The sequence below is a fragment of the Panthera leo genome, chromosome D3 (genome assembly GCF_018350215.1).
Source record: "Panthera leo isolate Ple1 chromosome D3, P.leo_Ple1_pat1.1, whole genome shotgun sequence".
NCBI classification, from domain to species: domain Eukaryota; kingdom Metazoa; phylum Chordata; class Mammalia; order Carnivora; family Felidae; genus Panthera; species Panthera leo.
The window spans coordinates 35,434,817-35,447,545 of NC_056690.1; the positions used below are offsets into that span (position 1 = coordinate 35,434,817).

Sequence of the window (12,729 nt, forward strand, 5' to 3'; positions counted from 1 at the left end):
GGGAATGAGGAAGAAATGAAGATGAGATTCTAGAAGGAAACTGAGTAGAAACAGTCCAGGAAGCTAGATGAAAGCTGGGAGAGAATCACATTCCAACAACCAACACAGGAAAATTTTAGAAAGAACGTCAACATTGTCAAATTCTGCCAGAAGAGTAAAAAGATAGCTAAGGGCAGTTAGAGTAAAAAGATAGCTAAGGGATCTGGCAGTGAGATCATGTGTGATGTTAGTAAACAGATTCAACAAAGTACATTTCGCTAGGTATATATCCTTTCAAATTCTGTTCCATACTTGTAAGATTTTACACAAATGTATGTACATTTACAAACTTAGAGGTTTAACAAATATTATTCATTTTAAAACTGAGATATTATGATTATCTTGATTTTTCGAACTCAAAAATATCTTAATGAAAATCTCTCCAAGTAATAGCATTAGGACCTACTTTCTCACGGCTGTACAATAAATAGTTCATTGTGTGACTATCTACCACAATTTATGCAACCAATCCCTTGTATCACCATACAGTTTTTCTTTTGCCACTAAAAACAGTGCTATAAAAAACATGAGATATTATCAGAAGTTTAATTGCTAGATGAAGGAGCATACCTATTTAAAAAAAAATGTTTACAATGATAAATTTTGAACTTACACAAAAGTAGGCAATGTTATACTATACCACCAGGAAACCACTAGCCCATCATGTACTCATCACTCAGCTCCAATAGCCATCAATCCTTGGCCAATTCATACCTCCATTTATCCTATCCCTATATCACTTTGAGGCACATCCTGTTCATATCATTTCATCTAGAAATATTTTAGTATATATCTCTACAAGATAAGAGCTCTTGTACTGTTAGATGTTGCCAGACTGTTTTTCAAAGACTGTTGTAACAATTCATGTACTTCCTTTTATATCCCTTCCTCTACTAAATAACCACTTTTGTAAGTTGTTGGTTTATTTTTCCAAAATTTCTTTTTTTAAATATAAGAAAATATACTTATTAGTACATCTTTTAAATGTTTAAATGTCTGCTATTATCTTTCTTTTACCCTGACATATGAATAATACCTTGGTCAGGTACAGAATTTTTATAGTGCAGTTTTCTCTCAACAGTTTATCTTCCAAGTTCTACATCCAGGAGAGCCTGGGTGGCTCAGTCAGTTAAGCATCCGACTTCTGCTCAGGTCATCATCTCACTGTTCATGAGTTTGAGCCCTGCATGGGGCTTTCTGCTGCCACGGTTAGCACAGAGCCTGCTCCAGATCCTCTGTCTCCCTTGCTCTCTGCCCCTCCTCCACATATAACATGCTCTCTCACTCTCAAAAATAAACATTAAAAAAAAAAGTTGTAAGTCCAATGCCAATGTGACAGTATTTCCTGGTAGATAACTTGTTACATTCAGAACTAAGGAAACTGACAAATACATGTCTGGTGGATGTGGGGGGATATGTGTGTGTGTGTGTGTGAGCACACATGTTTTCATTAAACCATCTGGGGGCGCCTGGGTGGCTCAGTTGGTTGAGCGTCTGACTTCGGTTCAGGTCATGATCTCATGGCTTGTGAGTTCAAGCCCCGCTCCGTGTTGACAGCTGAGAGCCTGGAGCCTGCTTCGGATTCTGTGTCTCCCTCTCTCTCTACCCCTCGCCACTCACACTCTCTCTCTCCTTCAAAAACAAATAAATGTTAAAAAAAAATCTTAAACCATCTGGAACTCACTCACCTTTATAACTGATAGACTCAGGCTATCAGAAAATTTTTCAGCTCAGGACAATTTTTTTCTATTTGTTTAATTATGGACTATCTTTCACCTGCTTCTTTTTTTCCCTTTCAAATTCCTGTAGATATTACTCACATGTTTGAGCTTTTACATATCCTAGATCTATTCTCTAAGTCTTTTTTCTTTTACGATTCTTTCTCTTTGTATTTTTGCTGTGTTGTAAGGATTTATTTTACATGATTTTCCAGTCTGACAACTTAAAGCCCTAACAATGATCATTCCTCAGTGGAGTTCTGCTTGTATAATCATGTTTTTTATTAGTTCCAAAAAGTCATTTTGTGCTGTACTTGAATTTTCTTCAGTGCTCATTTTTGTTGTCCAAGTTAATCTGCTTCCTCTAGTAGTTTTATTTAGCTGGGTTAACATTTTGTTTGTTTAAAATGATCATTCTCTCAGATTTCTAGACAACCTTGAAGGGTTGCCTTTCTTTGTTAGCACACTGTAACCCAATGGTGGGAGTAGACCGAGGTAGTGGTGGAAGGTAAAGTGGCCTTCACCCCTGTGCCTGCCAGTTAGCAGCTAAAGTACCAGGAGAAGGCTCTCTGTTGTTTGATTCTAGATCTCCTCAAACTTTTCTAGTCTCTGTAATGGATGAACTCAGCCTACAGATTTAGCTATTCTTGGGATTTGTGGAGGCTGAAAAGTCCTGAATAATCCCTCAGGGCCAGTAAACCCTCCCCAGCAATTCAACAAATATTTACCAAGCAGTGTCTATGTACCACTTAAGGAACTGAGATCTACTGGATGGTTAAGAGGTGAAAACAGATGCTGGAAAGAATGTTGCCCCCTTTACAATTGTGCCTATAGTTTTAGTTTCATTCATTAACATTACCACTACTACACCAAATACTGCTATCAACACTTTACCCAATATTGTATTTTTCTTTCCTTCTTTACAGCCCCCACCCTCGGTCTCCTCTTCTTATAATTAATCCTACTTTTGGATAGGTGATAGTGCTGATCACTTCCTAAGTGAAGTAAAAATGCCGATCATTTCCTTAGTGAAATAAAGGAACTATTACTATTGCTGGTCCCCCTCAAAACTACTGAAAGCTTATCAGGCTTTCCCCAACATATCATCTTAATAATTTTTTAGTATCTTTTAAATGGAGGGAGAGAGAGAGAGAGAGAGAGAGAGAGAGAGAGAGGGGTAAGAATTTCTTAGCGTCTTTAAATGTAGACAGAGAGAGAGGGAGGGAGGATAAGGGAGAGTAAGGGAGGGAGAGGGGGAGGGAGAGGCAGACAGAGAATCCCCAGCAGGCTCCATGCTCTCAGCACAGAGCCCGATGTGGAGCTCATTCCCACAAACCATGAGATCATGACCTGAGCTGAAATCAAGAGTCAGATGCTCAACCAACTGAGCCACCCAGGCACCCCAAGAATTTCTTAGTATTAAAAAAAAATCTAATATCCCAGGGATTCCTGGGTGGCTCAGTCGGTTAAACGTCCAACTCTTGGTTTTGGCTCACGTCACGTTCTTGAGGTTTTGTGAGTTCAAGCCCTGCATTAGGTTCTGTGCTGAAAGCATGGAGCCTGTTTGGGATTCTCTCTCTCTCCCCGTCCCTCCCCAAATTGTGCTTGCTCTCTCAAAATAAATAAACTTAAACAAACAAACAAACCCTAATATCCTGGAACTTACAAGTGTCATCTATCTCGACTGAGTTTTATGCAAAAATACCCCAGAAAAGTATAACTCACCTATTAAACACATGCTTTGTTTTTTTAGTCTTTCTCCTTTTTAAACATTTTAACTTTTTCCTACAGGTTATCCTTTCTCATTTTCATGCAATCTATGTTGAAGAACCAAAGCTGTCTGGGTCTCCCACAGTCTAGATTTTGGTTAATGAAGTTCAGCATATCCCTCAAACCCTGATATTTCCTCCAAGTTGCAGCTGGAACCTGAGGACTGAGAATTGTATTCTTTCATTGGGGGCATTGCAGTTTTTTTTTTTTTTTTTTAATTTAATGTTAGCAATGCTTAGATATATTAACTGGGAGTTGCAAAACAGTTAATCCTTTTCCCCCATTCTTTTGGCTGAATTAATCTTAAAAGTAAATACTTCTCACCTATAAAGTTACCCAGTGATAAAGTTCATATAGGAAAGGCAAAATAAATGATTACTTTCCATTTTTGCCTAATTTTTAAGATAACAAATTAGTTCTCTGATGATGAATTAATTTAAAAATTTATCACTATGGAATCATGGATTTAAACATAGATGCAACTAATACTGTTACTGAAGCACAAACTATCCCATCTTTGGCCAGTGGGTATTCCTCCAACTTGTTTCCTAAGGCTTTTTGACAAGGCTTTGATAGTTTCCTTAGAATCTGTAATGACAAAATGTCCCAAGTTTACCATCTAGATTTCCTCAAAGAATCACCTATTTTTTCCCAGTTTTCTTTTCATTTTTTTTTTTCTTTTTTAATTTGAGAGAGTGTGAGTGGGGGAGGAGCCAAGAGAGAAGGGGTCAGAAGATCTGAAGTGGGATCCAGGCTAACATCAGTGAACCCAATACAGGGCTTGAATTCACGAACCATGAGATCATGACCGGAGCTGAAGTTGGATGCTCAACTGACTAAGCCACCCAGGTGGCCCATCCTGCTTTTCTTTTACTTTTAGTAGAATATATTTCAAGATTATAATCTGGGCACTAGGAATGACTGATTATTGCATACTGTCTTAATGTCACTGCTTTTATATCTTTTCAACACATAAAGCAAGGAAAGCTTATATACTGATATGTTTACATATATATATACTTTTTTTTTTTAAGTTTATTTATTTTGAGAGAGACAGCAAATAAGGGAAGGGTAGAAAGAGAGAAGGAGAAAGACAGAATCCTAAGCAGGCTCCGCACTGGCAGCGTGGAGCCCAATGCAGGGCTCGAACTCATGAACTGCAAGATATGACCTGACCCGAAGTCAGATGCTTAACCAACTGAGCCACGCGGTACCCCAGTATTTATTTCAAATTTCATTTGGAAATAATTTCAGACTCACAAAAATCTAGAAAAAATACTAAATACTATATATCCTTTATCCAGATATGCCTGTTATTGTTATACTCTCTTGCTTTATAACTTGTATTCTCTCTATATATACATGTGTGTATATATACATTTTTTCCTTTGAACTGCATGAAGGTAAATTATATACATCATGGCTCTTTACCTCTACATACTTCAGTGAATATTTCCTAAAACATAAGGATATTATCTATCACCACAGTATAGTTATCAACTTCATAAATTTACATTGATAAAACGCTAATCTTCTGTCCATATTCCTTGTATGGTATAATGTTCTTTATATAGTCATTCTCCCCCTCCAGGATAGGATCCAGACAAGGAACAGGTATAGCCCTTAACTGTTATCTCTTTACATAATATGGAACATTTCTATCACTTTATGACATTGACATTTCTTAATCTTTCATGGTGCTGGCTCTTAAAAAGAAAAAAACCAGAACATTCCTCATGATTATGCATTCACAGCCAGAATGCTAGAAAAGTAACATTATATCCTTCTCACGGTATCACATCTGAAGGCACATGATGTGCATCCATCCCTCCCTTGATGATGTTAATTTTGACCACAAAGTTCAGTGCTGCTAAATTTCTCTTCTCTATCATTACTGTTTTCCTTCTCCTCTGTTGTGGTATTGGTGAAAAGGCCATGTAAATATTCTGCTCATCATCAAAAAGTCCCCTGTAGATTATCAGCCATTAGTGATTCTTGCCTAATCATTTTTACCATAAAAGATATAAATGATCAGGTAGGGGTGGGAACTGACTAGGAAAGGGTGTAAAGAACTTTCTGGAATGACAGAGACAGTCTGTATCTTGAGAAGATTAGATTATACAGGTCTATGCAGTTCTCAAAATTCAGACTGCTTCAATGAAGATTAATTTCACAAATGTAAATATTATCTTAAATAATCATACGTGAAAACAGAACTCTAGTTAATGAAACGCCTGCTAAAGGATTTAGAAATGTCTGCAATTTATTTTGAAAGGCAACAAAAAAATAAGAAGATTGGATATGTGATAATGTAATAAAAAAAATCTAGTAAAAAGTTAATAGCTAAGAAATTGTACTTGGTGGGTACAGAGTGTACACTACATAATTCTTTGAGCTTTGCTGTATGTTTGAATATTTTTTTTTAACTTTTTAAAACCTTTATGTTTGAGAGAGAAAGTGTGCAATGCAGACGAGGAAGAGAGAAAGAGAGAGAGGGAAAGAATGAATGAATATGAATCCAAAGCAGGCTCCAGGCTCTGAGCTGTCAACACAGAGCCCTGCACGGGGCTCGAACTCATGAACCATGAGTTCATGACCTGAGCTGAGTCGGACACTTAAGCAACTGAGCCACTCAGGCACCGCTGAACATGTTCATAATAAAACACTGGGATTCTAACTTCTGCACAGCAAAGGAAATCATCAACAACATGAAAAGGCAACCTAGTGAATGGGAGAAAATATCTGAAAATATCTAAAATATATAGAGAACTCATACATCTCAAAAGCAAACAATCCAATTTAAAAATGGGGAGAGGATCTGAATAGACATTTTTCCAAAGATGTAAAGATGGCCAACAATATATGAAAAGATGCTCAACATCACTAATTATCAGGGAATTGCAAACCGCAGTGAGATATCTCCTCACACTTGTGAGAATGGCTAGTTCCAAAAAGACAAGAAATAAAAAGTGTTAGCAAAGACGTGGAGAAAACAGACTTTTGCACTGCTGGTGGGAATGTAAATTAGTGCAGCCACTATGGAAAATAGTATGGAAGCTTCTCAAAAAATTAAAGATGGAATTACAATTCCCAGCAATTCCACTTCTGGGTATTTATCTGAAGAAACAAAAATACTAACTCAAAAAGATATATGCACCCCATGTTCACTGCAGCATTATTTACAATAGCCAAGATATGGAGGCAACCCAAGTGTCCATCTATGGATGAATAGTTAAAAAAGATGTGGCATATGCCTTAATAAATTACCCAACCATAAGAAAGAATGAAATCTTGCCAGCTACAAAGGACCCTGAGGTCATCATGCCAAGTGAAGTAAGTCAGAGAAAGACAAATACTGTATGATCTCACTTATATGTGTAATCTAAAAACAAAACAAAAAACCCCAAGCTCACTGATACAGAGAATAGATTATAGGCTGCCAGAGGTGGGCACTAGATGAAATGGATGAAAGGGGTCAAAATGTACAAACTTTTAGTATAAAATAAGTAAGTCGTGGGGACGGAAGGTACAGCATGGTGATAATACTGTACTATGTATTTGAAAGTTGCTAAGACAGATCTTAAAATTCCTTATCACGAGAAAAAAAAGAAAAAATATTTTAACTATGTAGGATGATGGATGTTAACTAGCCTTACTGTAGTGATCATTTTGCAATATATACAAACACCAAATCATTACGTTGAACACTTGGAACATAACGTTATAGGTCACTTCTACCTCAAAAAAAAAAAAAAAAAAAAAAAAAAGTACAGGGTAGACCTTTCTGCTTCAAAAGTATAAATGTTGCTTTATTGCTTTCTGGAAATGGCTGAGATTAAATGAGTATGGTTTGATTTTTATTCCCTTATTTATAAGAAGCAGCATTACCTAATTTCTTGTAGAAATTCTTTAAAATTTTGTGAGGAAATGGCCATTATGATTCTTAATAAATTCTTGAAGAATAAATTCAATGAGGATTTTTGCCTGAAACATGAATCCTTTCAAACTATAGGTAAAAGACTTTCTTTAATGCAGTAAAGTTTTCTTCTGTTACATCTTTAATTGTTTATGTTTAAAAGGAAACCAAGTACATCAAAATTTTTCTGAACTATTCTTTTAGATCTTTCCTTTTTAATACGATGTTTATAAACTGTGCCCCTACCTTACAACAATGAGCAGAGTTCAACCACCTAAATCACAGAAGTCAAAATGCAAAGATGACTCACTAATGCCAGGAAAAACAGGAAGGGTTTGGTTAGTAGCTCTCTAATTTATAACAGAATGAAAGAAGTCAGAGTAGCGTGCTAACAGCTGTTAATGGGGAAAGGTTCTGCAGTAGACTTGAATGTGATAGCAGTTTGTGGGGGTGGGGTGGGGAGGGAATCATGAAAATAGGGCAATGCCATTATGTCTCCACTTACACAGAAGACATGTAGTAAATACCTAGGTTACTAAATTCATCATTCTTAATAGCTGGCTAACATTATTCTAAGGAACTCAAACATTTTCTGTATTGTAAAGCAGAATCAGAATGTTTTACTAAACACCACGTCAAACAAACAGTTGAATGTAGATTATCTGAAACGAACCTGTATAACTTTCATCATCATCAGACAAAGGCACCTCTCTTTTTAGCAGCAATTCCAACTCCTCTGTCTCTGCTACATCCACTGGGCGCTCCCCGTGCTTATTAGCTTGAAATGGATTTCCACCATGACGAAGTAACAGTTTGACTATCTGCAATATTAAACAGTAGGAAGATTTAGTCTCTTCAGTGTCCGTGTCATTTCAATCATTCTCTTGAAAACACATATCCTTCTGCCTCATCTACTCTGCCTCTGTTCCTCAGTGTCTGTCTATTCTAAATCATGATTACTTTCTTCAAGTTCCATTTTCATTGCCATCTACCCTCAATCTGATCTTATCTACTACAAAGATGTTTCCTCCTCAAAATTTAAGCTGGGTTATTTGAGCACTAAATCAGATCATTTTTCTTCCTGTTCCATCATCTATTCAACAAATATTTACTGAGTATCTATTAATGAGCACTGCTCCAACTTTTGTAGATAAATCCACGAAGAAGAATAACAAGCTTCTTGGCCTCTTAGAATGTATATTCAAAAGGGAGTCTCAAAAGAAGTATTATCCTTTTGTTTAAGGCTAATATCACTACTAATGCTCTTAATCATCTTTTTTCCCAACTTCTAGGAATTTAAACTGTTAGGAACAGACATGGATTTATTCAGAACTAATGAATCTTTTTTTTTAAAGTAGGCTTCAGGGTGCCTGGGTGGCTCACTCGGTTATTTGTCTGACTCTTGGTTTCAGGTCAGGTCACGATCTTAAGGTTTTGTGAGTTCAAGCCCCATGTTGGGCTCTGTACTGGCAGGGCGGAGCCTGCTTGGGATCCTCTCTCCTTCTCTCTGCCCCTGCCCCACTCACATGGTCTTGGTCTTTCTCAAAATAAATAAACTTAATTAAAAAAAATAATAAAATAGGCTTCATGCCTAAATGCAGAGCCTAATATGGGGCTTGTAACTCACGACCATGAGATGAAGACCTGAGCTAAGATGCTTAACCAACTGAGCCACCCAGGTGCCCTAGTTCTAATGAATCTTAGACTTTAAGGCCCTCACTTTCATGGTCCCATTACAGTGTCCTGTATCTAATTTTGTATTCATTACTTTGACACAGTTCTTAAGCTCTCTTGTCTCCTACCACATACAGTAAACTTTGGGCTCCACAAAACCAGGATGTGCCTGGCTAGTTATTTCATTTCTTTTGTTTGTTGCTTATCTTCTTCCATGTTTTTAAACCGCTTTTTGATTGGCTTTCTTAGAAGTCAGTCTCTTTCATCTTAAAAAAAAAAAATGGCAATAAAGAAATGAAACACGGATGAAACAAGAAATTGTTTAAACCTATATTCCCCTCCTCTGGTCAAATCTTTTTTCCTTCATAGTCAAGCTTCTGAAAAGATGTTCACCCTTACGACCTTGAATTTTATGGCTCTTCATTCTTCTACCTGCAATGTCCCATCATTCCCATGTTCATCAGTCCCATGAAATGGGATCTGTAAAGATCTAAGCCAATGATTGTTTCCCTAGGGCTCTGTCCTTGATTCACAGTCCCATGCTCTGGTCTACACCATCTATTTGGAGATCTCACCCACTCTGTTCGAATGTGATTGACAATTTGTAATCCATTCATTTATTTTCATTCTCTTGTTTGCTCTTTCTTAGCCCTCTCTCTTGAGCTCCAAACACAAATATCCTGGATATATCGATGAATATATTTGTATTTCAATGCAAATACAATAACTATGTATTGTATGTAATAAATATAATGCAACTACAATGCAATAGTTGAAACCAACAGATCCCAAATAAAGCTCATTAAAACATCTACTTTATCTTTTATCTATTTCTATTCTTAGTGACTAGCACCTATATATATACCCAGTCACTGCAGCCAGAAAGCTGGGAGTCAGCACTGACCCTTGTTTTTCACTGTAGTCTACATCAAATATTATTAATCCTGCTTGCTTACAGTCTCTTCTTGTTTTCACCTTCTATTTCCATTGTGTGTTCTATATATACAAATCTATACTATAATTAATTTACACATTTCTCTACCCTTATTCTAGACCACAAACTTCATGTGAGATCAAGTATTTATTCCCAACACACAACAATGGTATTTTCTTGTATTTAGGAAATAAATGCCTTTTTAAAGAAACCTTATGAAACAAGATGTTGTAAATTAGGAATTCCTAACAAATGAAAAATAGGTAAGAAAAATGAAGACTCATAGTGAATAATGGAAAATTTTTTTCTGGACTATGAAAGAATAAACTATCAAGTTAGAAAATGTGAAAGATAAGAATGTATCAAAAAAACAACTCATGATTCCAACTGTTAATATTTTATCCCTTTTGTTTGCTAATTTTTATCAAATTACACATGCTTACGATTTTAAAAGATCAACTAGCTTTTCAAGGCCACTGGTGAAGAACGACTGTCTCCAAAACGTATCTCCACATAGTTAAGTAACACACTTAAGTTTGCTTCTTCCATATTTTTCAGTTTTAGGCACTGCCTATCGTCTTACAATGTAAGATGTGGATTCAGCCGTCTGTCACCAACTCTCATCCTCTCCCCTGCCATACACATACATTTCCCTTCTTCCTAGCATTCTAACATAATTACATATGTATTTCTTGTGCATCATTAGGCCTAATAAAAATGTTGAGCCAAGTAGTGCTCTATGACTAAATTTCTGTTCTTAAACAACTTTATTTTTCCCCTGTGGAGTTAACTGCCTTGATTTTTCATTTGCTTAGTTTTCTACATAACCATCTTTAATTCATCCCCCATTCTGCTACAAATACAGTCCTCTTCGATTCAGTATATTGTCATTTTTTGTTACAGACTCCTTTCTCCAAGCCTTCTAATGTGCTCTAAAATGGACTGGTTGCTAAGATTTGCTTCCCAGCTGTCAGCTCCCTTCATCCTATAACCCCAGAAATACCCTTTCCTCAATTTTGTGTTGCGTTCTTTACAGACTTTTTTTTAATGTTTATTTTTAGAGAGAGAGAGAGAGAGAGAGAGAGCGCGCATGCACACACAAGCGTGAGTGGGGGAGGGGCAGAGAGAGGGAGAGAATCTCAAGCAGGCTCCATGCTCATCGAGAAGCCTGACTCTGGGCTCAATCTCATGACCATGAGATCATGACCCAAACTGAAATCAAGTCGGACACCTGACTAACTGAGCCACCCAGGTGCCCCAATCCTATCTTCTTTTTTGATTTACTCCCTTTATTTTGTTGAATCACCAACTCCAGAAAATTCCTGAAGAAGTAAATATTTTGAGATTTTTTTACATGTCAGAAAATACCTTTATCTGCATTAAAAAACAATTTTCCCTCCAATTCTGAAGGTATCACTCCATTATCTTCTAGCTTCTAGGGTTGTTAATGAAAAGTCTGATGCCATTCTGATTTTTTTTTTTTTACCTTATATTATATAATGATTTGTTTCTTCTCTCTGTAAATTTCAGGACATTCTTTGCCCCTGTTGTTCCAAAATTCCAGGATAATGTATCTTTTTTTTTTTTAAGTTTATTTATTTTGAGAGAGCGAGCACACAAGGGGGTAGGAACAGAGAGAGAGAGGGAGAGAGAATCTGAAGCAGGCTTCGCACTGTCAGAGGACCCGATATGGGACCTGAACTCATGAACCGCAAGATCACGACCCAAGCTGAAACCAAGAATTGGATGCGAAACCAACGGAGTCACCCGGCGTCCGAAGGATAATATATCTTGATCTTGGTCTTTTTACATCCATTGTGCTGAGCATTCAACTGAATGCTTATAATTTGAAGACCCATGTTCCTTCAGTTCTAGGAAAATTTCTGGTTTTAATACCCTTTCTGTTTTCAATGTTCTGCTTTCGAAGAACTCTTGTTAAGATACTAGGTTTCTTAAAGTAATCTTTTTTCTCACTTCTGTGTCTTCACTTTTGTTTCTTTGCTTCCTAGTTTCTGGGAGATTTCTTCAACTTTATCTTTAATCCTCAAACAACTGACCCTTGAGCAACATGGGGGTTAGGGGTGCAGATTCCTGTGTAGTTGAGAATCCACATATTAATTTTTGACTCCCAAGAGCTTAATTAATAATAGCCTACTACTGACTGGAAGCCTTAGCAATTACATAGACTGTCAATTAACACATATTTTGTGGGTTTTTATGTATCATATGCTTTATTCTTACAATAAAGTAAGCTAGAGAAAAGTCAATGTCATTAAGAAACATTGCCTGGGTGGCTCAGTTGGTTGAGCATCTGACTCTTGATTTTGGCTCACAGTTAGTGAGATCAAGCCCCGTGTCAAGGCTCTGTGCTGATGGTGTGGAGCCTGTTTGGGATTCTCTCTCTCTGTGCCCTCCCTCCCCGTCAAAATAAATAACTAAACATTAAAAAAAAAAAAACCCACAAGGAAAAGAAAATACATGTATAATACTATACCATATTTATCGAAAAAAATCTGCAAGGGGACCCATGCAGTTGAAACCTGTATTGGTCAAGGGGCAACTGTGCTCCATTTTTCATTTTTTACCATATTATTAATTTCTAGGAGGTTTTTTCCTTCACTCAATGTTCCTTGTTTAATGCATTCAGCTCTTACCTCATAGCTACAATAAATTCTTAA

The 12,729-nt window shown here is 36.8% G+C and overlaps 1 protein-coding gene across 1 annotated transcript in view; it reads right to left on the reverse strand.

The window, feature by feature from the left end:
• ANKRD12 (ankyrin repeat domain 12) overlaps positions 1-12,729 on the reverse strand; it is a 127,223-nt gene that overhangs the window by 42,215 nt on the left and 72,279 nt on the right. The window contains 1 exon segment of the mRNA XM_042910151.1: positions 8,117-8,264. Coding sequence (XP_042766085.1) covers positions 8,117-8,264 — 148 coding nt within the window.